Raw genomic sequence first — 22,492 nt, 5'->3', positions numbered from 1 at the left:
CACACACACACACACACACACACACACACACACACACACACACACACACACACACACACACACACACACACACACACACACACACACACACACACACACACACACACACACACACACACACACACACACACACACACACACACACACACACACACACACACACACACACACTCTCTGCTCTTCAGGCACTCACTCCCGCAACCTCGCGCAATCAACTCCGTATCCCCTGGAGATGACTTTTCCCAACTTAGGCTGTCTGACAAAGTCATGTGGTGGTCAAAACTCTTCAATGATTGAATTCATAAAATGCACAAAATTGGCGCTTGGAGTTTTTCCTGCTATTTATCCTTGCTATATTTGGAATATTTGCTATATTTTGATTAAAAAATACAATTAAAATACAATTAAAACAAATATCAATAATAGTTTGGAAGAATCCACTTTACCAACAAAAAAAAATTAATCAAACAATGTTTCAGAGAATCTTTCATATCTTAAGTTTAAAATATTTAATATTTGGTTTTATTTTCTATAGATATAACTTGTATTTCTAAAAAAAAAAATCCTGCTTATTATATCTCATAGTTTAGATTCTTGTTAATTTTATGAGCCTTTTTAAGGTCACGGGTAATTGTATGATAATTTCCCTGCCTCGGACTGTGTGTGACTGTGTATGTGACAAATAAAACCGGAATTTGAAATTGAGCAAGTAAGTCTTTAGGAAGTGGCATGATTTTCGAAAGGCATGTAAATCCCGAGACTCAACTAGGGTTGTAACGGTATGAATTTTTCACGGTATGATAATCGTCTAAAACAATACCACGGTTTGACGGTTTCGCGGTATACGGTATGTTACAAATGTTACAAAATAATAGAACTGTGAAGCAAATTTGACTTTTTCCAAATAATATGTTTTTAGTTACTATAAACAACACCACTTACAATGAACAAATAAAAATAAGAAAATAATAAATAATATGTCAAAGTCCAAATAAAGTCCTAATAAACATGGTGCAAATCCTCAGTAAAAAATAGATATAAATATTTACTATACTATAAATAGTTACATAACGAAACTAGATTCAATATGGAACATCCTTAGGTTTTATGTGCCAGCATAGATATGGTTGTCTATCGATATGGATTTGGATATGGTTGTCTGCAATGCAGACAAACAGCTGCATCTTCATTTGCGTCTTTTGAAAACAGCGAGAGCAGCAGTTCGTCTTTGCTGTGTCACTGTTTTGTCATGTTTCTGTGCTGCTGTGCATGCAAAAGTACTTAGTATGAGAATTATTTCATGAAAAACTTTTTTTTTGCGTTTTATTTAGCCGCGCATAAATGTATGCCTATCTCTCATTCTGTGTTGTTCAAAAAGCTTGGTCCACAAACAAAAGCGAAACCTATGCTTATTGGTTGTGATATAGCGAGTTTGAACCAATCTGGGCATGGAGGAGGGACAATGCATCAATGTATCATGTCTGATTTGTCCGGAGACACAGTGACGAGCGTTTCTTTGTCAAATCAGCGTTGTCAAATGTTGATGACGTAACCGCACTGATTCCGGAGCCTCTAAAAGTCCGCGAATGTTATGTGATACATCACTGGAAAGCTGAGATTCTCTTCTTTATGCCAATCTTTGAATTGTATTAATCGGATCAGCGGATCAAAAGTTATTAAACATTTAAGAGCAATACTTATTTTTAGCCGCGGGCGGCTGTCTCGGTCTTTAATGGTTAAAACCGTTGATATGCAATTGTTCATGGTATGATAATCGTGCACGTTCAAATCGTGGTAAACCGTCATACCGGTATATTGTTACAACCCTAGACTCAACACAGCAACACTTATTTATGAGCGTATAATTCATGTCTGAAGTAATTATAAAGCAGTTGCATGCCTTAGTGGCACCTAAGCCACCTCCGTTTAACTTGATCCCCAATGCGTAAACGCCTGACTCCAAACTCCATCAAAAAATGTTGGAAGTGCATGTGCGGCTCCTCTTGACAGGTTGTCAGGCCGGAATGCACAGGCCCGACGTGACGGCAAAAATTCCTTGCACATTTTCCTTTCCCTGCTCCTTCGGCAATGCTGAAACCCTGTATTATCAACAGTGGCAGCAAAACAAGTTTACTGACCAGACTTCATTTATAATCTGAAGTCTACACATCTTACGCTGACAGCGCGACACACTAAACACATTTACAGTGCTTTAAACCCAGAATATGAGGTGTTCATAGAAGCAGCTGCTGAATAAACAGGCCATTCTGTTGAAACAAGTCTAACTAGTTTTGTACTTGAAGGACACTGGTTGTGTCAGCACTTAACTTCAAGGTTTTTGCTGGTTATTTTTAATAGTTTTAATTTCTGGCTTTAATTTTCACTTGACCGCTCGATGTTGTTTGCACCGTACAGTGAGGTCATAGCAGAAATATAATCTTGCTCAGACCGGCAATGTGACTAGACAGCCTGGCAAACATAAGCAGAGTTTAGTCAGCTTTCTCCATGCTGCCAGCTCGCTGCGCCTCGTTCCGAAAGCCATTGGGCAGCGTTGTGACAAACATGTCTACACTAGACAAATGAAGGGGGTGATATGCTAAAAAACATCTACACTGTCCAGAGAAGATGCATTTCAACAACTGCAGATAGTCGGGCAGGTTACATCTTTTAATTATAACTATATAACAAGACAAATATATAAAAATGTTTACTTTTTAGATGTGATCTGATTTTTAAAATTAGGGCTGCACGATATTGAAAAAAAATCTGACATTGCGATTTCTTTTTATTCTGTGATGTTCTGTGAATTTCACGAGATGTGCTGAATAACTATAAAGAATTTATCATTTTAGACTGATTGGGATGATTCTATAGGAGAGATAGGGCTGCTCGATTTTGGGAAAAATCATAATCACGATTATTTTGGTCATAATTGAATTCACGATTATTCAAAACGATTACTGTTAAAGTCTTAATTATAAGCGCTCCTAAGAATTTTGTAAAAAATAAATATTTCCCAAATGATGTTTAACAGAGCAAGGAATTTTAACAGTATTTCCTCTTATATTTTTTTTCTTCTGGAGAAAGGCTTTTTTATTTTTATTTTGGCTAGAATAAAAGCAGGTTTAAATATTTTGAAACCCATTTTAAAGGCTATAATATTAGCCCCCTTCAGGAATATATTTTTTGATTGTCTGCAGAAGAAACTACTGTTATACAATGTCTTGCCTAATTACACTAATTAAGCCTTTAAATTGCACTTTAATCTGAATGCATGTATTTTGAAAAAAAAAAAATCTATATTATGTGCTCTCATCATGACAGAGACAAAATAGATCAGTTATTAGAAAAGAGTTATTAAAGCTATTATGTTCAGAAATCTTCTTTCCATTAAACAGAAATTGGGGGAAAAGGGTAGCTAATATTCAGGAGGGCTAATAATTCAGACATCAACTGTATACAAACAGTTATTTTCCACCCTGCAAAGGAAAGAGAAATAAAAACAATAGAATAAAAATATAAAACAAACTGCTTTAAGCATCTCCACTGTAAGAATAAAACTTTAGCTACAAAAGTCCTTCAATCAAGAGCAGAGGCATGTTCTCCATTTGTTGTTTGATTATTAATCATAAAAACAGGCGGCAGAAAGATTATAGCACGCTGTCTCTTTAATAGTTTCTCTTTCGCGTCTCTTTTAATTCTCAACTCGTTAGTTTATTACACAAATTATGCTTGATATGAATAATCACTAAACACCGCGTTGACACCTATTTGACCATTAAAGCGCTCACGTTAAGATTACTTTAGATGTGTGCGCTGACTACGCTCTGCTCGTCTCAGTGTGCTAGTGAGACCGAATGCTGACAGCATGCTTCAATTTTGTGTGCGCGGCACACAGAATCATGCGGTCTTTCGTGCTTTTAAGATCAACACGTGTACAACTGGAAAGGGGGCGGCATATGATGCAATAATCGTTTATCTCGATTAATGATTTTTCATAATCGTTAGAAGGCAAAATCAAAATCGAAATTGGATTTTCGATTAATTGCACAGCCCTAAGGAGAGATAGATTATAGATTCTATAGGATTCTATTGTATAATTGTTTCTTATACAATAAGAAACAATTTACAAGCAATAAAGTTGTAAAAACAAAATTCAATAAAGAAAGATACTAATTAAATAAATAGCGTTTTAGTGCTTTCCAAGGAGTCAAACTGTATTCAAATTAAAGCTGTACGATATTGGAAAAATTTAACGTTGCAATTTTTTTAATTTCGCGATATATAATTCGATATCAATACAATTTCATACAAGTAGGTCAATAATACAAGTTAATGTAGTTAATGAGGGTGTCATTAATACAAACACTTGAATAATCCAATGTCAAATAATACTGCATTGTCTTTGTTTTATAAACCAATTCGATAAAATGAATCGTTATTAATTTATCAGTTACAAATGGTGCAATTTCTTATCCTTGAATACTTTTAAAAACCCTCACACAGTAACTGGCTTCAAAAAAACCCGTGTGAAATGATATAATTCAGAAAAGATATATTGTAATTATAATCCAGACTCAACATGGAGTATAAATCGCAATGTGACTATTCCGAATGATCACATTGCGATAATAATGCTGAAACGGTATATTGTGCAGCCTCAATTCAAGTATACAGTAATTAAATAATCAAATGTAAAATAATATTGCATAGTCTTGGTTTTTATAAACTATTCAATAAAATAGTTTCCAGTTTGTTGAAGTTACAAATGGTGCAATTTCTTATGCCAGAATGCTTATAAAAACCCTCACACAGTCACAGGCTTCAAAAAACACTTGCGAAATGATATACTGTACTTATGATTCAGACTCAACATTGCGTATAAATCGCGATGTGACTATTGCGATTGATCACATTACAATAACGATGCTGAAACGATATATTGTGCAACCCTAGTAAAAAGTGTAGAGTCACTGGTTAATCTTAATATTGTTTGAGAAATTTTTATAGGTAATTTTAATGAAAATCCATCTAATTTTGCATGTAATTTCGTGCGACAAAGAAAAATTTGGCTACATTTTCCAAGTTGGTCACTCCAAAAAAAAAAATCAAGGCATTTTGAAAACTGCCTAGGAGGATGGATAATGCAGTGCAAGGTATAAAGTCAAATAAATTGTATGAATACTTTCTTATTTACTTGCATTGCGTTGTGAATTATAACAGTTTAACTTTATATTAATATAACCCACCACTCCTACTGCAACTAACCCAGTCTGATTCTTTGTACAGGAGTCGGTTGCTCTAACAAGGAGGCAAAAGACTACGGCCTCTGGCATCCGTCGCTAGAGCACCTTTAGAGGTCAGAGGAGGGATGTTACATGCACAGCCCTTCGCTAGCTGGTCTCAGTTACATTCACCTGCATAAACCTCACTCCCATCCCGGACGAGCCCCAACGTGCAACTCACCGGTCCTACTGCACTCAACCCAGTCTGATATGAGATCAAACCTGTGATTCTTTGTATGGGAGTCGGTTGCTCTAACAAGAAGGCAAAAGACAATGGCCTCCATTTCACTAAATTTGTGAAGCATCAAATCTTAAAGTGCTGGTGTCACTTCTTGATCAGAAATTGATCATCGACAAACTAATAATGCACAAAAATAAAGAAATACCTAACAGACACTGACAATCCCAACTACTGTCCAGAAAACAGACGCCAATAATATGAACCAATCCCCAAGTAGCAGGCAAGACAGATATCTTCTGTATCTGCTGAAGGACTTCTTTGGGGGTGAAAAAGGGGAGAAAACGTGACACCAGTGAAGCGCCTCCACTGTATCGAAAAGGCTATAAATAGCTGAAGGCTGCTGACTCTACAGTATTATAAAGAGCCCATAGGTAATGATTAGGGCTCAGGTTTCAGCGAGGGGACACTGTATGGATGGATGGATGCTGTAGTTCATTTCCATTCAATGACCTCTGCAAGTGACATTCACATAAGAAAACCTGCATGTGTGTGGATTACTACACTCTGTGGGAATGTAAATAGCAAGAGGGTGTCGTTAAACACTAGTGCCTGTTCATTAGATACTAAGGTCATGTTTTACATTAGTGTTTCATTAGTAACCTGAACTAAAATGAACAATACATGTGCAGCAGTCATGATCATAGTTTAACATTAATGCATTATTAATATCCACATTCTTGCTTGTTAACTTATTTAATGCACTGCGAGTTCAACTAAGAACTTAATTTCATTAACTAACATTAACAAAGATGAATAAGTAATAAATAATAATAGGAAAAAAATACAGTATTAAATGTTTTGCTCATGTTAGTAATTACATTAACCAACAAAAAACAATTGTAAAGTGTGACAGACACTAATGTGAATTTAATAGATAGTATTTATTAGCTAGATTATATTGCATTATTGATCTATACTATACTAATATTGAATTTCTAAAATGTATGAATTATGACTTCTAAAGAGATTTGCCTCTGAAAAATCAACTATTCAATTTCGACTAGTGTGTCTTAAAGGTTGGAACTATTAGAGTTATTCAATGGAAACTAGTATGCCTTTCTTAAATAACAGTGCCTATATACTGGTACTTAACCATTTTACACTAGTATTATTTATTAGAGATTCAAACCTATTAAATAGATACTAGATTTTGATTGTTTGTTGCATTCTAATTCTTTTTAATTTCTATTTATTTAGGATACTGCTGAAACTGAAATTGTCTTTAATTTTTGCATGTTATAAAATAAATTTGATCTTTTTTTTTTTTTTTTTTTACATCCGAAAAAGCACTTTGAGAGATGTTTTGACAGTTCTGAGCCACCGTACAAGTGAAAAGCTAAATACGGAATACTTTTTTTTTCTTTGGAGAAAAGAAAGGAGAACAAAGTATCGCTGCTTGATCCAACTCTCCTAGTATTGGATGAACACAATATTCCTTTGTTTTTCTTCTTTGGAGAACCGAGAAGAACAAAGTATCACAAACTCTGAAATGTTTTGGCTTTTTTTTGGGATGGATTAATACAAAATTAATTAATTAAATAATACAAATATATTTAATATCGCAGCCTCTTGTGATATGCTAATCGCAACATTTCAAATTGTGATTAATCGCAATAGCCCTAACCTGAAGTGAGCTGGAGGTTATCAGTGGTTATTTTGGGTTCCCAGCTGGTATCAGAGGAAGGCCGGGAAACCTCTGATGAAGACCAGACCACCAGCAACGTCACACTTGTGCCTGAAGGATCACGTCAGGATCACTCACTTCCAGTCATTCTGCTGCCACACGGGTAACTTTAGACCACTCTTAATGGAAACGCATGCTTCAATTCAACAGCGAATAGGAGAGGAGATCTTTACAGATTCACAAAGCAACTCAGATACTACCTAAAACATACAAATAAATAAATTAAAGTGACAATACAACACATGTTTAAATAATTATTTGATAAATGATCAATTAAAACGAATCATCTGCTTAAACCAATTAATTAAAGAAAAACAAACGGATGAATAAACTGATAGAAAGGCTTAATAACAAGAGTATCAGCAGAAAAGCATCCCTTCAGCTTATCAACAGCTATCAGATGAGACGGTGACTATTTAAATCTGGCTTACTGAAACCCACTCCACTAACACCAGAGCATGCTGGGAGTTATCAGAGACGGCCATGAAGCCCACAGAGAAAGATAACAGGCGTCCCGGCACAAAGATACGACCCCCCCAACGAACACACACATTCTCTCATGGTGGACAAAAGCAGTGGGGTCAGTTTGAGAGAGATACGGAAACCACACAGAGCACTAACAAACATCAGACAGCCTGTAATAAACGCACGCATTCGCAAATACGTCATAAGCGCACATAATCAGGACCGATTACATCAGAAACGCTGTTTTAATGAATCCCAAAGAGTGCAAAAATGGCCTCGTTTGGGGAAGCGCAATAATTGTGCATGTACTCCAGTTGTATAAATAGGCACGAGTCTCGGGACGCAACATCCAAAACTGACAGAGGCAGATTTAAATTGGCCAAATGAAAACGTCTATCTAGATTACCTTTTATTTATAAACATACTACAGTGAATTGTTGATTTACTGTGCACAAAGTTTAAAAGTATGAACAATAAAACAAGCGAAATGTACTGAAAAACGTATGCAATATTTTAAAACTGTTTTAAATATTACATTTAAAATATAAATTAAATTTAAATTATTCACAAATATTTAAAAACAATAAATATTTGTTTATAAGTAGTGCCGTGCTCACCACCAAATAAATAAAAAATATTATAAATACAATCAAATATTGTACAAAAATATACTATTATGAAATGTTACAATTTAAAAAGACAAAAACTTAAAATATTAATCTCTAAAAAGCTTTCTATAGAGAAAAAAAAACTAACACAGCAAACAGTAAATGAAAGTCTCTAACACGCTCCCTAAATGAGTCAATAAAATCCTACACCACCGCACAGAATAACTTGTTTTCCCGAAACCAGTCTGACAGCTGACTAGAACGAAACGGAGAGGCGCTGAAATCAGGTATGTCAGGTATGAGGCGTACCTCTGCACTCTCACCACGTCACTATTTACATTACAGCATGTGGCTCACTTCCAGCTGATAGAGAGGTGTGAAATACTACACCAGACTGCAGGAAGCCAAAGCCTCATTAACCCTGCTGTCACCGATGCCCTTTGAACCCTCATCCCGTCAACAAACTGGAGAAGATGCCAGTTTTACACACAAGCATTACTACAGAACACACCCTCATGCAAATAAGACAAACTTAAAGTGCAACCCGGTGTTGTGATGTGCGTCAGCGCTCGCTTGGTTACACAAGTTAGTTTCAGAATAAGAGACATGAGGGTGAAACAACACAAGTTTCTGGCTTGGTTGCTTCAGTATGGAGAGGACTTTTATCAGGGCACTTAGATCTGTTCCAAAGTCAAATTCCAGCACTTTTCGAGCACTTTCCAGGTGCATTTTCAAGCACTTGTTAAAATTTGCCATATTATATCTTTACTACACTGTGTTTTCAATATTTTGTAAATCATTTTGAACTGCATTATGAGATGTTAGTCTTTCTTCTAACAACTTTTACCCTTGAAAGGTTACAAAAGGTGACTTTCATTAACATTTGTAACAGTTTAAAGGGATATATTGTGTGGATTGGTGTTGTATATTACTCTACAAAAGCCTTATAATAAACTGGCAGTACATTTTCTGCCATTTTACAGACATATTTCTTTTATATATATATATATATATATATATATATATATATATATATATATATATATATATATATATATATATATATATATATATATATATATATATATATATAATTATTTTTTAGGGTTTTTTTCACCTTTATTTTGATAGGACAGTAGAGAACTCAGACAGGAAAGCACTGGGAGCAGAGAGAGGGACAGGATCGGCAAAGGACCTCGAGACAGGAATCGAACCCGGGTCGCCACGAGCACACTGGTGCTATATGTCAGCGCGCAGTACCACTAGGCCACAGTCATCACAATTTGTAATATTCAGTATGTATTTAAATAATTATGCTAGGTTCCTTTTCTTGAAAGCTCAGATTTGATTATCATAATTTGTTTTATTTACAGAGTTTAAGGTTTACTGTATCATCATTATTATTGACATCTTAAAGTTTGCTTTGATTGTTCAGTTATTACACTATCATTGCTCACATTTTGTAACACTTTAATTATTAAGTTTGAGTCTCTAGCACTTAGGTTTATTTTATTATAAGACATAAGAGACGAGATATTTATTTTGTTTTTGACCATTAAAAATATTTGCCTTAGTAATATTGCTAAATAAAAATAAAATGAATAAATAACTAAATCCTAATATTCCTAAATAGATTTTCAATTTTTTTTATTAAATAATTAACGATACTAAATGACATTAAATATTATATTGTGATAATTTTGTTTGTTGTATCGCTCAGCGCTAATTTCGCATGTTTGCATATATTGCATAAACTATTATCGGAACAAAATTTTTTTTGTCGATATTTTATGCACCCCAAATTTGGTAAATCACATTTTTTAAAAACTTTAAAAAGATTCACCTCATGTTTGGATGGAAGTTCGTCTTTAGTCATTTGTTTGCAAACATCATGCTTCATTCTCACAGTTTATCGACAAACAAAATACCAGTTCATTGACACTGTTTTGTTCCATTGCACTGTTAAACGCAATATGTTTTCACAAACGAGATGCTTCAATCGTCCATGAGCAAGTTCACATCAGAGAAAAGCTTGGATTTCACTCTAGACGACTGGATGTAGATGAAAGACTTCAGCTTTTCAAGCTTACGGCCAAAGAGCTGAAGGCAGAAAGATCAGTGGACTGAAACCGCAGCCAGAATCATAAACCAGAGGCGCATGGAAACGACAAGATTTACACTCAATACAGTTAACATGATTTCAGAAGCATGCTGCGAATGCACAGCTCTCTTCACATGCGACGCTACACAAAACCACTGAGCGATTTGGCATAGTTTGGGCACATCAGACACTGTGAATCGCTGCTAAGTGCTCTATGCAGGCACGCATGAGTTGCTTCTTTCAAATACACTCAGTCGCAATATAAACTCACTTTAGTGAAATCAGTTGAAGTCTTTGCATTCTGACAGAGCTATTTTTAAATGTGGTGTCTCAGCACATCTATTTCCGGCTGGAGTGAAAATGTAATGATATTTAGCTCGAGGGATAGTGCCGCGGTTCAGTCTCTGTGCTTTAAAATGCTCTGAAATATTAACCGTCATGTAGTGGAGACGGTGAACGGATTTCATAGTCTGCTGAAACTAAAACATTCAATGGAAAGAGTGAAACAGTAAAGCATCCTGTCACACTTTACAATAAGGATGTATTGGTTAATCTATTTACTAAAAGGAACAGACATTGAACAATACATTTATTACAGTATTTGTTCATGTTACTTAACATTAGTTGATGGAAATCAAGATGTTTATTGTTAGTTCATGTTAACTCACGGTGCATTAACTAATGTTAACAAGCATCAATTTGGAGGTTAATAATGCATTAGTAAATGTTGTACTTTGATTAAGAAAGGCAGTACAAGTGATGTTCATGCTTAGTTCATGTTGGTAAATACCAAGGATGCCACAGTTCTCAATATAATATTAAAACGTTTGGTATGACCTCCACAGTTCAATACGCGCTTGTGAATTGCGGTTTTCTCGGTTTTGCGTTTAAATAATTTATGTGCGTTTTATGTCTCCCCGAATTGACTGTGTGTGCCTGTAAGTCCATGAGCTGAGATGAGGAAGCTCCTCCCAGCGAGTAAATATCCAATCACTATGCTGTAAAGTTAGGGGGCGCTTGACCATCCATTCCATCGGCAGTGAAGTGAGGCTGAGGCAACAGTACAAGGAAGCGCTGGCGAAGTGAGGCTACAGTACGAAAAAGTGCTGGCGTCTTTCAAATCTGCGGTGTGAGGACATTTCGATTTTGCCGGTAAGTATAAAAAAATAAATGGTGAACAAAAAATAACTGTGTGCAAGCATTGTTTTACAGGTATAACCATGACTGCACATCTGCAGCGCCATCATCACCCAGCAATATCACTGTCTGAAGGCAGGATAGCAGAGAAGGTAATAAAGTCCTCCAAATAGCAACAATCCCTCGCTGAATCTGTCAAGCAAACATACCCAACTGGTTCTGAGAGACACAAAAAATAACAAAGACAGTGTGGGTGTTTATTGCTAAAGATTTGCAGCCATTTTCGGTGATTGGAGATGCGGACTTTTGTCATCTTATAAAAGCACTCGATCCGCATTACAGACTACAGTCTCGCATTTTTTCAGCACCGAGATAATTAAGATGGCTTATTTATGTTTACTTCAGTACAAATATGTTAATTTGAAAAGGTCAATTTATCTTAATTAACTTCACATGTGTTTTTATTTTCAAAGTGTAGGATTTTATGTGTTCGCCAGTTTGTACATGGGCTACCAGCAGCTGTGAGATTTCAGTGTTAACTTTTTTTTTTATATACAATACACTAGGCACTAGTGTAATTTTCTTAGCTTTTAAGTAAAACAAAATAAGTATTGCAATAAATCTTTTTATCTCTCTTAAACTTCTACTGTTCCTATTGCCTATAGAATAAAAAAAGAACACGTGTCAAGCCATGAGAACCGAACCGAAAACAGTGTTAAAAAACCGAGGTATGTATTGAGCTGTGGGCTAATTGTATTGTTGCATCCCTAATAAATACATTAACTAGCATTAACTAATGACACCTTAAGTGTGACCAATCATAAAGAGTAAAAATGCAGCAACAGACTGGGAAATGCATCAGGTCTGATTGGATTGTACATTTGAATTGATTAAAAATGATGAAAGGATATAAGCATCTACACTATAAAAAATATCGGGTTATTTCAACTCAATTCTGGGTGTAATAGGGACTAACCCAACTGCCGAGTTAATTTTCTAAAATAAATCAATAGGACCACATTTAACCCAATGTTTGGCTTAGTCCGTATTTTACCCAATTTAGGTATAAATGACCCCACATTTCGTAGTGTGTAAACGCAGCTTGTGGCATGATGAAATTCGGTCCACATTTCTCTGGATGGTTAGTTTATTTAAAAGAAACAAGTATGTATCAACAGTTGACAACACAACTATAAGCTACAAAGAAAGATATTGGGGTAATTAAATCCCCCCTTATTCTGCTTGTTTGTTTTATTAGAAACAATTAGACTAATCATGATTTTTTTTTAACAGTCCTATTTTAAGAAAAAAAAAAAGCTTTTACTTTCCAGGATACACATCTAGTCAATATCTGTAGTAAAGATTACTAAAAAGACAATAAAATTAACTTAACATTTACCGAAACAACAGAACCAAAGCAATTAAAGACAGCTGATTTCCTAAAGTATATCAATACACGGTTTATATTGCTACACAAGAACACTCTGCATTGTTAGCTTTATGTGGAGCTGTGATATTTCACACATTACATTCATCCAAGGTCAAAAAGAGCTTACATTATTTCCACAACACACTGCAGCTTCAGCTCTTTCGGACAGTGTCCAAAATGGTTGGTTCAAGGATCAGGTCTCTCTAAATCCCGCCTTTCTAAGAGTTTACTCTGCTTTAATTTGCCAAGTGTTTCAATATGTTTACATGTGTGATATGTGATCCATGATGGCGTGTCATTTCTGTCTCTACACAGATTATGTGTTTACATTTGTTGTTTCTCTTTACAGTACATCAAATTTGGTGGAATTCCCATACCACCCCATTCAGGCACTTTTCATGCATTTTGTAACTTAAACTTGAAAAGTTATGATGGGATGTAAGAAGAAATAGAAAAAGAAGGTGGTTAAAACATAAGCGTGCACGTTAGCTCAGCCTCAAGCAGCAGAGTTTGTTTTGATTTTCAACAATGGTCAGATTCTGGTACTTGATTATGTCCTAACAAGCAACGCTACAAGATTCCAGGAAGGCAGTCTGCACCAAAACCGATGCGATATGACAGAAACATTTCAACACCCATCACTGCGCTCTCAACAAAATTGCAAAGTCTTTTCATGTAATTAAAACATATTTAATATTATTAATAGGCTACTGAGTGACTGATGATGTTGGTTTGACTGAATCACATTTCTGACTTTCATTTTCAATTCGTCTGCTAGTTGAGATCTAAGGTGAACTCCTGCTGCTTTCAGTCTCGCAGAATGGTATTTAAACTCACATTGGTGACATATAACACTGAAAGCACATTATCAGTACCTGAGGTGAGTCTTCGAGTTAGGGTGTGAATTTTTGGATCAGTGAAGACGTGTACTTCTCAGTGTGTGGACTGAGTTATTGACTTTTGCAATGTTCATTCAGCAAAAAGCCTGTATGAACTAGTCTATGCATGTTGTAACAATCGCTGATGAAGATATATATTTAGGTAGAGCTGCACAATTAATCAAAAAAAGGTCTCAATCTCGATTCAACCCCCTAGACCAGGGGTGTCAAACTCAATTCCTGGAGGGCCGAAGCCCTGCACAGTTTAGTTCCAACCCTGCTCCAACACACTTTCAAACAAGCCTGAAGGACTCAATTAGTTTGATCAGGTGTGTTTAATTAGAGTTGGAACTAAACTGTGCAGGGCTGCGGCCCTTTTGGAACTGAGTTTGACACCTGTGCCCTCGACGATATTAATTCAGCATAATCCTGCCAATCATTTTTTAAGTTCTGGAGAGAAGAAAAGGCTGGTCTTCACATTGTTTTACATTCGTTGTTCAGCATCGTGAACACCAATGGTGTTAAAAGAGTCACATCCTGTATTAATAAGGTATAATTCACCCAAAGATGCCATTTCTTTCTTCATGTAATGATGTATTCGCGGCCGCGATATCACACGTGACGTAAGCCGCTGACCATGAGCTGTTACCACAGAGAGGGCGGGTGCGCGCCTGTGAATGGAGTCTACTTTAGTGAACAGAACCTGCATAGGCTGTGAATAACAGGTAATGAAGTTGTATATAACGTTCAGTTTGTGAAACAGAGTGATTGTTTGAGAGCCGCGTGGGAAGTATGAACCGCACTTAGCAGTGAAAATGAAACTGAAAGCGTGCACAACATTTAAATAATCATATGGCATTATAGAGTTATGATTAGACAAGCATTTGATATGCTTTTTTCTTTCTTAGCGAACAGTGTTGTGCATGAGAATAAACAGTAGACCTTCATTTCAATATAGTTTTTTACCATAAGTTTGAGAAATACTAATAATAGCCCACTCATATTAACCTTTAAATTACATTTACAAAATCATGAGAAATCATGATCTTTATTTTAAGCAAATAATAAATTGCTAGGTGTATATTTGTGAATATTTGCACTGCAAAACAACACATGAAATGGCACAAATACTGCTGAGGAGTTGAGGAAAGACACGGTCAATCTAAAAAAAAGCTAACTTTACTAGTCACCAACTGACTGTACGCTACTAGTCACCAACTGCTAAATTATACTATATATAATATATAAAAACCTTAAGAGGCACTTTAAATGAAATATTCATGCCATGGGATGCTATTTATTTGTGGTAAAGGAATGCAAAGGCAAGGCATTTTATCTCTATTCTGCCAAAGACAAGCATGATTTATTCATCAAACCACTATTTTGAACTTAAGCTATTATTCTCAATCGGTTTTTCCCCATTTACAACCTCATTGTATTACTAAACACAATGCTAATGCGTTTCCTGCACATGACTGTTAAACATTCATTCAAAAATGGCATTCTTACAGACTTGCATGCAGAAGTTTTGGGTCAGCGTCCAACCCACAAACACAAAATAATCCCCTGATCCACGAGAGAGAGAGAGAATACATGTCCAAGTTTCACAGAAAAGCAGGTCACCTGACACAGAAAAGAGAGAGAGAGAGAGAGAGAGAGAGAGAGAGAGAGAGAGAGAGAGAGAGATCTGGCCTGTATCACTGACCTTGATCCTTTCAATCTCACGTATCAGATTCATCATTACAGGGGACAACTGGGGACACACACTCGAGCTAAACACTGTCTAACACACTTCGCTAGACCAACTATCTCAAATTAAACCACTGAACATTTAATTGGTTATTTTGAGATTAGTCAAATTAACACCGCTTTCCGGTTGACCAACTAACAGAAAGAAGCTTCAAGATCTGTATGTTTATGATGAACTTTAATACATCTTGTAATAGTAACTAAACACATTTTAAAAGGGCGGTCCTGTCTATCATTTATAATTCAGATAAATCTAGCTTCAGTAAATATGTAAAGCTTAAGTTTGTAATTTTTGTCAAACACCAGAGGTTTTGGTTTTGGGATCTGTGCTGAACTGACCAATAGCAGAAAACGGGAGTGTTTGGGAAAATTGATAGAGCCATTCAATCCGTATCCTTGGCCAAGCTCTGTTTTCGCCCACAGTCGCTGTGAAGGACAGCATTCTCGCATTCCTTTACAAGATTAAACAATCGGGTGAAGGCTGCTGGAGACAGAATCACCATGCCAACTCCCAAACTCACACTGTAGCTAAAGGACTTACCATGAAAACACTTCTACTGACGAACAAACAGCAGCTAAATAAATACTGTACTGGAGACATCTTCCTCTTTTACACAATATGAGCTATCCAGAAGCTTCCAGAGATATACAGTTGAAGTCAGAATGATTAGCCCCCTTTTTATTTTTTATATTTCTTTATAAATATTTGCCAAATGATGTTGAACAGAGCAAGGAAATTTTCACAGTATGTCTGATAATATTTTTTCTTCTGGAGAAAGTCTTATTTGTTTCATTTTGGCTAGAATAAAAGCAGTTTTTAATTTTTTAAAAGCCATTTTAAGGTCAAAATGATTAGCCCCTTTAAGCTGTTTTCTTTTTTTGGATAGTCTACAAAACAAACCATCATTATACAATAACTTGCCTAATTACCCTAACCTGCCTAGTTAAGCTAATTAACCTAGTTAAACCTTTAAATGTCACTTTAATCTGTATAGGAGTGTCTTGAAAAATATCTAGTCAAATATTGTTTACTGTCATCATGGCAAAGATAAAATAAATCAGTTATTAGAGATGAGTTATTAAAACTATTATGTTTAGAAATGTGCTAAAAAAATCTTCTCTCTGTTAAACAAAAATTGGGGGAAAAAAAATAAACTGGGGCTAATAATTCAAGGAGGCTAATAATTCTGACTTCAACTGTAAACGAGACAAACAAAACATTTGACATGCATTTTTGTTAACATTCTGTTCACATTTTTAAAATTTGCACTAAAATGATAATACAAACTTTTACATATGTATAAAAAAATTTTAAACAGTTTTTACATTTACTGTATACAAGGAAACAGGAAAAAAAATTCCGGGAAAATAAGGGAAAAGCTAAATAAAAAAGGGGAAAAAATTATAAATCGAGCTGTTTCTGTAAGGCTTCAGTTTCTGCTTTGTTGTTAAAGTACCATGTTACTTGGCATAAGACCGTTTTCAAGGTATACCGCGATTTGAAAAAGTTTTTAGCTATACCGTTCCTATGGTATATGTAATATTTTTTTATTTACGTTTTTTTGTTTGTCTTTTTGTTAGTAAAGATATCCAAATATGCGGTTTTAAATTGTAAAGAAATCTTTGTTTTTAAAACGAAGAGTGCAGAAGTAAATTATGTTTTAAACATGTTTACTGCAAACTAAAGTATTACAAATGCTTTTCATAATAAAATATATTGTGTTCAAAGGGGGAAAAAAACTTTACAAAGACAGTTAAAAAGAACTTAATTTAGAGTAGTAATCACAATACTGTACAACCATGATATATTCATCCAAGGTTATCATACGGTCAGAATCTTATACCGGCCCATGTCTACATGTTACATACAAATTCTTAGGTTATTTTAAGGGAAATTCTCATCAACATGCATATTTGACATGAAAATCATTCATGTCACCCTTAGAAAATCAATTATAATCAATCTGTTTTGTGTAAAATTATTTTTAAAAAGGAAACCAATTATTAAATGCACATACTAAGCGAAAAATGTTGTGTGATGAAAGATGAAACTTAATACTAAATGAAAATTATTTAATTAAGTTGAATTCCATAGGACTTTTAAAAAAGAATATTGATATTATTGAAGTTAGGGCTGGGCAAAAATCTAAATTCAGAAACTATAATTGATAAAAAAAAATTTCCAGGTCAATTTTTTCAATTATTTTCCCTATCATGTGTGGAGTCACGTGACCCCGCTCAGCTGGTTTCTTCTTCTTCTACTTCTTCATTGAGCACACGCATATGGTATCTTCGTATACCCATGCACCTCTCAAAGAAAATTTAACTACACATCACAACGTCGCATAGTGCAAGCTCTGTGATTGGTTGATTTGGTAGAGATGACGAGTGTGGGTAGTACAGAGAGCCACGGGAGAGCAGCGAGCCCATTGGAGTGAGCGTTTTACAAGTGTCGAGTCTCGTGGAGTAGCTCCATATGGAATCTTTTGTTTTATGCTTATCTTATGATTAAAGCCGATTCACGGCTCCAAATTAGCTAGTTTTAGCTACTTGTACATTAAGGTAGCATTCAGAAGAAACAAAACCCCAGCAAAGAAACACAGAGGAACATAAAAACCCACTGCTAACAGAAGTAAAAATGCACGGGATTTATCCAAAAATTTAAATAAATAAATAATCGTTCATTAATCGTAGGAGAGTTCAAATGTTCAATTAATCGAGATTTTGGCCAAAATTTTAGTCCAGAATTACCCAGCCGTAATTATAATTACTAATAAATCAAAATAAGTAATATTATAATAGATTGATCTGTCAAAACAAGTTATACATTTCGAAAATAATTCATCAAAATTTTTAATAAATCCAAAACGATTAAACATAATAAAAAAACGCTTTTCAAAGACATCAGTAAAACAAATATTTATAACAAAGTTTCTAAATATATCTATGCATATTTGTAGAATTTGACCTCATAAGACACTACTAATCCTGACCATTTTCAGTCACAAGTAAAATGACAAAGAAGAAGATATTGAGAGAACAAAAAATAAACAAGCAAAGCAACTGTATACATTAAACTAAGATCAAAATCACTGGCTTCAATTATTATAATGATCAAAGGAAGTGGGTTTATCATCCTAAAAACAGATTTGATCTAAAGCAGAAACTAGTTGCCTAGCATCCGGCCAGTTATCCTGAATGACCTGGGAAAAAAAAAAAAAGTCAGTGCCCAGGCTTCAGTGTGCCAAACCGCATTACCCTAACAAGTCTACATCTAAAGCATAATTTGAGTTGTAATGTAGGGCGGGAGACTTGGGCGGGAGCAAGGCACAAACAAAAATCCTCCATTTAGGCTAGACGGGAAATCGTGTTGTGGTGCTGCCTTTGATCCCATGAAGAGATTAAACCAACAGGATTACGGAGACTTGACCAGTGAAACCACCGGCCCAAAGTCCAAGGCCATGAGAGGGAGACGTTTGACCAAACCATGCAAGCTGCAGCACAATCCCATCACCCCGAGTCTGTTATGAACATATACAAGTGCTCTTTTAATAACTTAGTACTGTACAAACAAGTCTTACAACCACGGTCAAAAATTAACATAGCAAATATGCAGAAAAATCGCCTGAGGTGGGGGAACAATGGACTTGGCCTGTTAGCAAGTTTAAAATGACAACAATGTAATAAAAGCCACTTGAAATTAAAATAAAGTGTTTTAGTTGTTAGTTTGAAGATGGTGTGCTCCAAATCAGTGACAAAATTCACATTTAGAAGATGAATAAACCTACATACAAAGCTTGCAGCTTGTCACTTCCGCCTAAATGGATCAACCAGTACATTGGATCAATAACCAGTGCAGTTTTCAAAACTAGTAGGAAACATTTTGGGCCACGGCTGTTAGTGCCAACCTGACATTGGCAGGTAGAGAGAGGTCAATATTGCACAGGCCAATTAATCTGCCAATATTTTTTCTTTTTTATATTAATATCATTTGCCAGTAACTGCTGATCAGCCATTTAGCAGAAATGGTCATTCCACAAAGTGACAGTTCCAAAATCAATATTATTAGAATAAAACTATCAGGACTGAATATATAAGTCATTAATCTAGTGTGTGAGTGTGTGTGTGTCAGACAAGCATTTGGTGTCTCCAGAAAGTGTCTGTAAAGTTTCAGCTCAAAATACCCATCAGATAATTTATTACAGCCTCCAGAATTTGCCCATTTTGCTGTCTAAATACATCGCAGCTGTTTTCGTAGTCTTAAATCCGAATGAGCTGCTTCTCCCCGGTCACCGTTCCCACGTGCATGTCTGCTTCTCAACATGCGTGACGCCAGATAAACAGCAGTCAGTGATAGAGACAGACGGATGAAGCTGAAATACAGCGTATTAGTCAAAAATAAAAAGTTTATTTGATGTATTTGTGATTGAGTTTATTTAGGCCTTTCTGAGCGGTAAAAGTTATTATTTTTAAAGTTATTATTATTAAGAGTTATTATTTTAATCCCAGTATTTTAGAGAGTATTTTAATCCCAGTTTATTTACAAAAAATGTTCTGTGGACATGTGTATAAATGTTATTATAGAAACATTGTGTCTGTAAATAATTAAAATCACTGGGATTGGGGTCCTATCTTAAAGTCAGGAAATTCTATTAAAAAAAAAAAAAAAAAGGTGCCCTTTAAATAAAACTTGTCATCATTTACTCATACTTGAGCAACTTTAAATTCAATAGACCAGGGGTGCCCAATCCTGTTCCTGGAGATCTACCTTCCTGCAGGTTTCAGTTGGTACCCATATCAAACACACCTGCCTGTAATTATCAAGTGGTGTTCAGGTCCTAATTAATTGGTTCAGGTGTGTTTGAAATGGGTAGCAACTGAAATCTGCAGGAAGGTGGCTCTCCAGGAACAGGATTGAGCACCCCTGCATTAGACTATCAATTATCATCGAAACACAAATGAATATTATTAACGAAATATGAAAGATTGTTTTCTTGCAAAAACTATTCATTTGTTGACGCTTCATTCGTAAAGGGATCAAAAAATAAATCCAAATGATACAAGTCATCATTTCAGTAGCGACACAATGACTTTAAATAACGAAAAGGTATAATTTGGGGTTTTATTAACATAAAAAATATCTTCATTTGTGTTCTGGCGATTACATAATTTCGTAAGGCATTGGAATGACATGTAAATTTCATTTTGTAATGAACTCACCCTTTAACACACACACAGATGCGCTAACTACTAATAGATTTTGTGTAGGGAAAAAACTAAACAAAAAATAAATCCTGCTTACTCTACCATATACATATTACTAGATATCAACATTAATGAACAACCAATTATATAAAAATATCCTATTATAACTCCTGATGTGGATTATGAAAACAACTGAAGTACTAAATCATGCTCTGTGGGCTGATCCGGTCAAACAGGTTAATGGTACTCGGCTTAACCAAACATTACTGGCAACCATGGCTATGACTGATGACGAGGAAGAAGGGCAGGTGAGTGACATTCCTGAGATGGTTACACCTGTTGTGGGCGGGGCTTCAACAGGTGTCAATGAAAAACCCCGCCTAACAGAAACTGCACCAAAGATATTTACATTTCCTGACCTAAAGTTTATATGGCATCTAAATGAAAACTGACAAAGTTAAAATAAAACAAACAAACAAACACACTTTCATATGTAGCTGAGGAGTTTGATGTTTTTGCTTTTAGGCATCAGCTGTCTGTTTACAACGGGACGCTTCCAAACAATCACTTTTAAACATCTGTGGATGTCGCATATACAAACTTGAGAGTTAGAAATAATTGGGAAATTTTACATAACGCATTTAATAACAGATTAGGGAGATTTTATATAAGCGTTGACGTATTTCCAGATCACCTACGTTATTCTTCGTTGCACTGGTTTGTCAGCTTTTTGTTCCAAAACGTAGATGACAGTCACAATTCGCATTGCAACATCCAAACCCTTCTGAACAGTACATATAAACATTTTAAAACCAGCATACTTTGGAAAGCACTTCAGCTTAGCACCAACCAAACCGCATGTTTTAGCCGCTACCACTAAAACAAACGCGACACATCTAAAACCAAAACGCCAAACAAAACAAATACAGTCTTGACAGTGTAAATAGAAAGCTTAGATATAAAACTAAATTGTTAGGCGTTGAATTAAAGCTGTAAAACTACCGCACATATCGACTAGCGTTAGCGTGTTAGCATAAGTTGAGGAATCACCGTTAGCTGCGGCTAAACGCGCACGCACATTTATGACCTCGGGCATCGATAGCACACATTTTAAGCTCTGCTTTAATTCCATCTCACATTTTTACATCTGACAACTGCAGACAATGCGTCTGAGATGTGTATAAATTAGCACAAACCTTATTAGAGGCAGCCCGGGCAGACATTTTGTTCCTTTAGCTGCTCGCGCCGAGGCAAGTTGAGGCTAAATGTTGTCGCCTCCAAGAAATCAACAAAACACAGGGATGTCGGGGCTATAACCCAGCGAATGTAAAATCCACGTCTTTCTTCGCCTCTGTCAGGCTAAAGTGTGTCGTGGTCTCTTATAAAGATGAACAGCAACATGTCAGATGAGCGTAAAGTTCGCCATGTACCGCCAGTGGTCTCCTCTTATTGCTGATGAAGCGGATACATCTCGCCAAATCTCTGAATGCGACGCGTCGGATTCGGCTGTACTGAAGGCAGTCCTGATGCTTAATATCCGATCGGAGGTGTGTTGGTCCACCTGCAGGGAGGCAGAGGGCGGGATGTCGTGTTCAGACTCTCTGCAATGGCAGGAGAATGAGGAGACTCTGCTCTCTTTCCCTCAGCAGTGTCATGTCTGTTTGCCTGGACATTTCCATTGCATCTCTCCAGGGGTGGGAACACGAGAGA

At 35.8% G+C, this 22,492-nt stretch overlaps 2 protein-coding genes and 1 long non-coding RNA gene across 53 annotated transcripts in view; 2 read left to right on the top strand and 1 right to left on the bottom strand.

Annotated features, from left to right (window-relative positions):
* cops2 (COP9 signalosome subunit 2) overlaps positions 1-947 on the top strand; it is a 218,010-nt gene extending 217,063 nt beyond the window's left edge. For both annotated transcript variants that reach the window (XR_015525629.1, XR_015525628.1), the window contains exon 9: positions 770-947. The gene's annotated coding sequence lies outside the window, so the exon portion shown is untranslated. The remainder of the gene's footprint in view (positions 1-769) is intronic.
* Positions 1-22,492, bottom strand: part of tjp1b (tight junction protein 1b) — a 200,306-nt gene that overhangs the window by 91,275 nt on the left and 86,539 nt on the right. For 34 of the 50 annotated variants that reach the window (XM_087310935.1, XM_087310942.1, XM_087310946.1 and 31 more), the window contains exon 1: positions 21,979-22,464. The exons of the other annotated variants lie outside the window; for them this stretch is intronic. In XM_087310935.1, the coding sequence (XP_087167061.1) occupies positions 21,979-22,005 (27 nt within the window). In that variant the 5' untranslated portion in view covers positions 22,006-22,464. Of the gene's footprint in view, positions 1-21,978; positions 22,465-22,492 lie in introns of those variants that run through there. 50 annotated transcript variants of the gene reach the window in all.
* Positions 9,394-22,492, top strand: part of LOC147830935 (uncharacterized) — a 21,535-nt gene continuing 8,436 nt past the window's right edge. Inside the window, exon 1 of the long non-coding RNA XR_015526723.1 lies at positions 9,394-9,555. This is a non-coding gene — a long non-coding RNA (uncharacterized LOC147830935). The remainder of the gene's footprint in view (positions 9,556-22,492) is intronic.

This window comes from Danio rerio, chromosome 25 (assembly GCF_052040795.2).
Source record: "Danio rerio strain M-AB ecotype USA chromosome 25, GRCz13ab, whole genome shotgun sequence".
In the NCBI taxonomy this organism is placed as follows: domain Eukaryota; kingdom Metazoa; phylum Chordata; class Actinopteri; order Cypriniformes; family Danionidae; genus Danio; species Danio rerio.
Note: the sequence above shows the minus strand (reverse complement) of the source record. Positions and strands in the feature narration are given on the sequence as shown.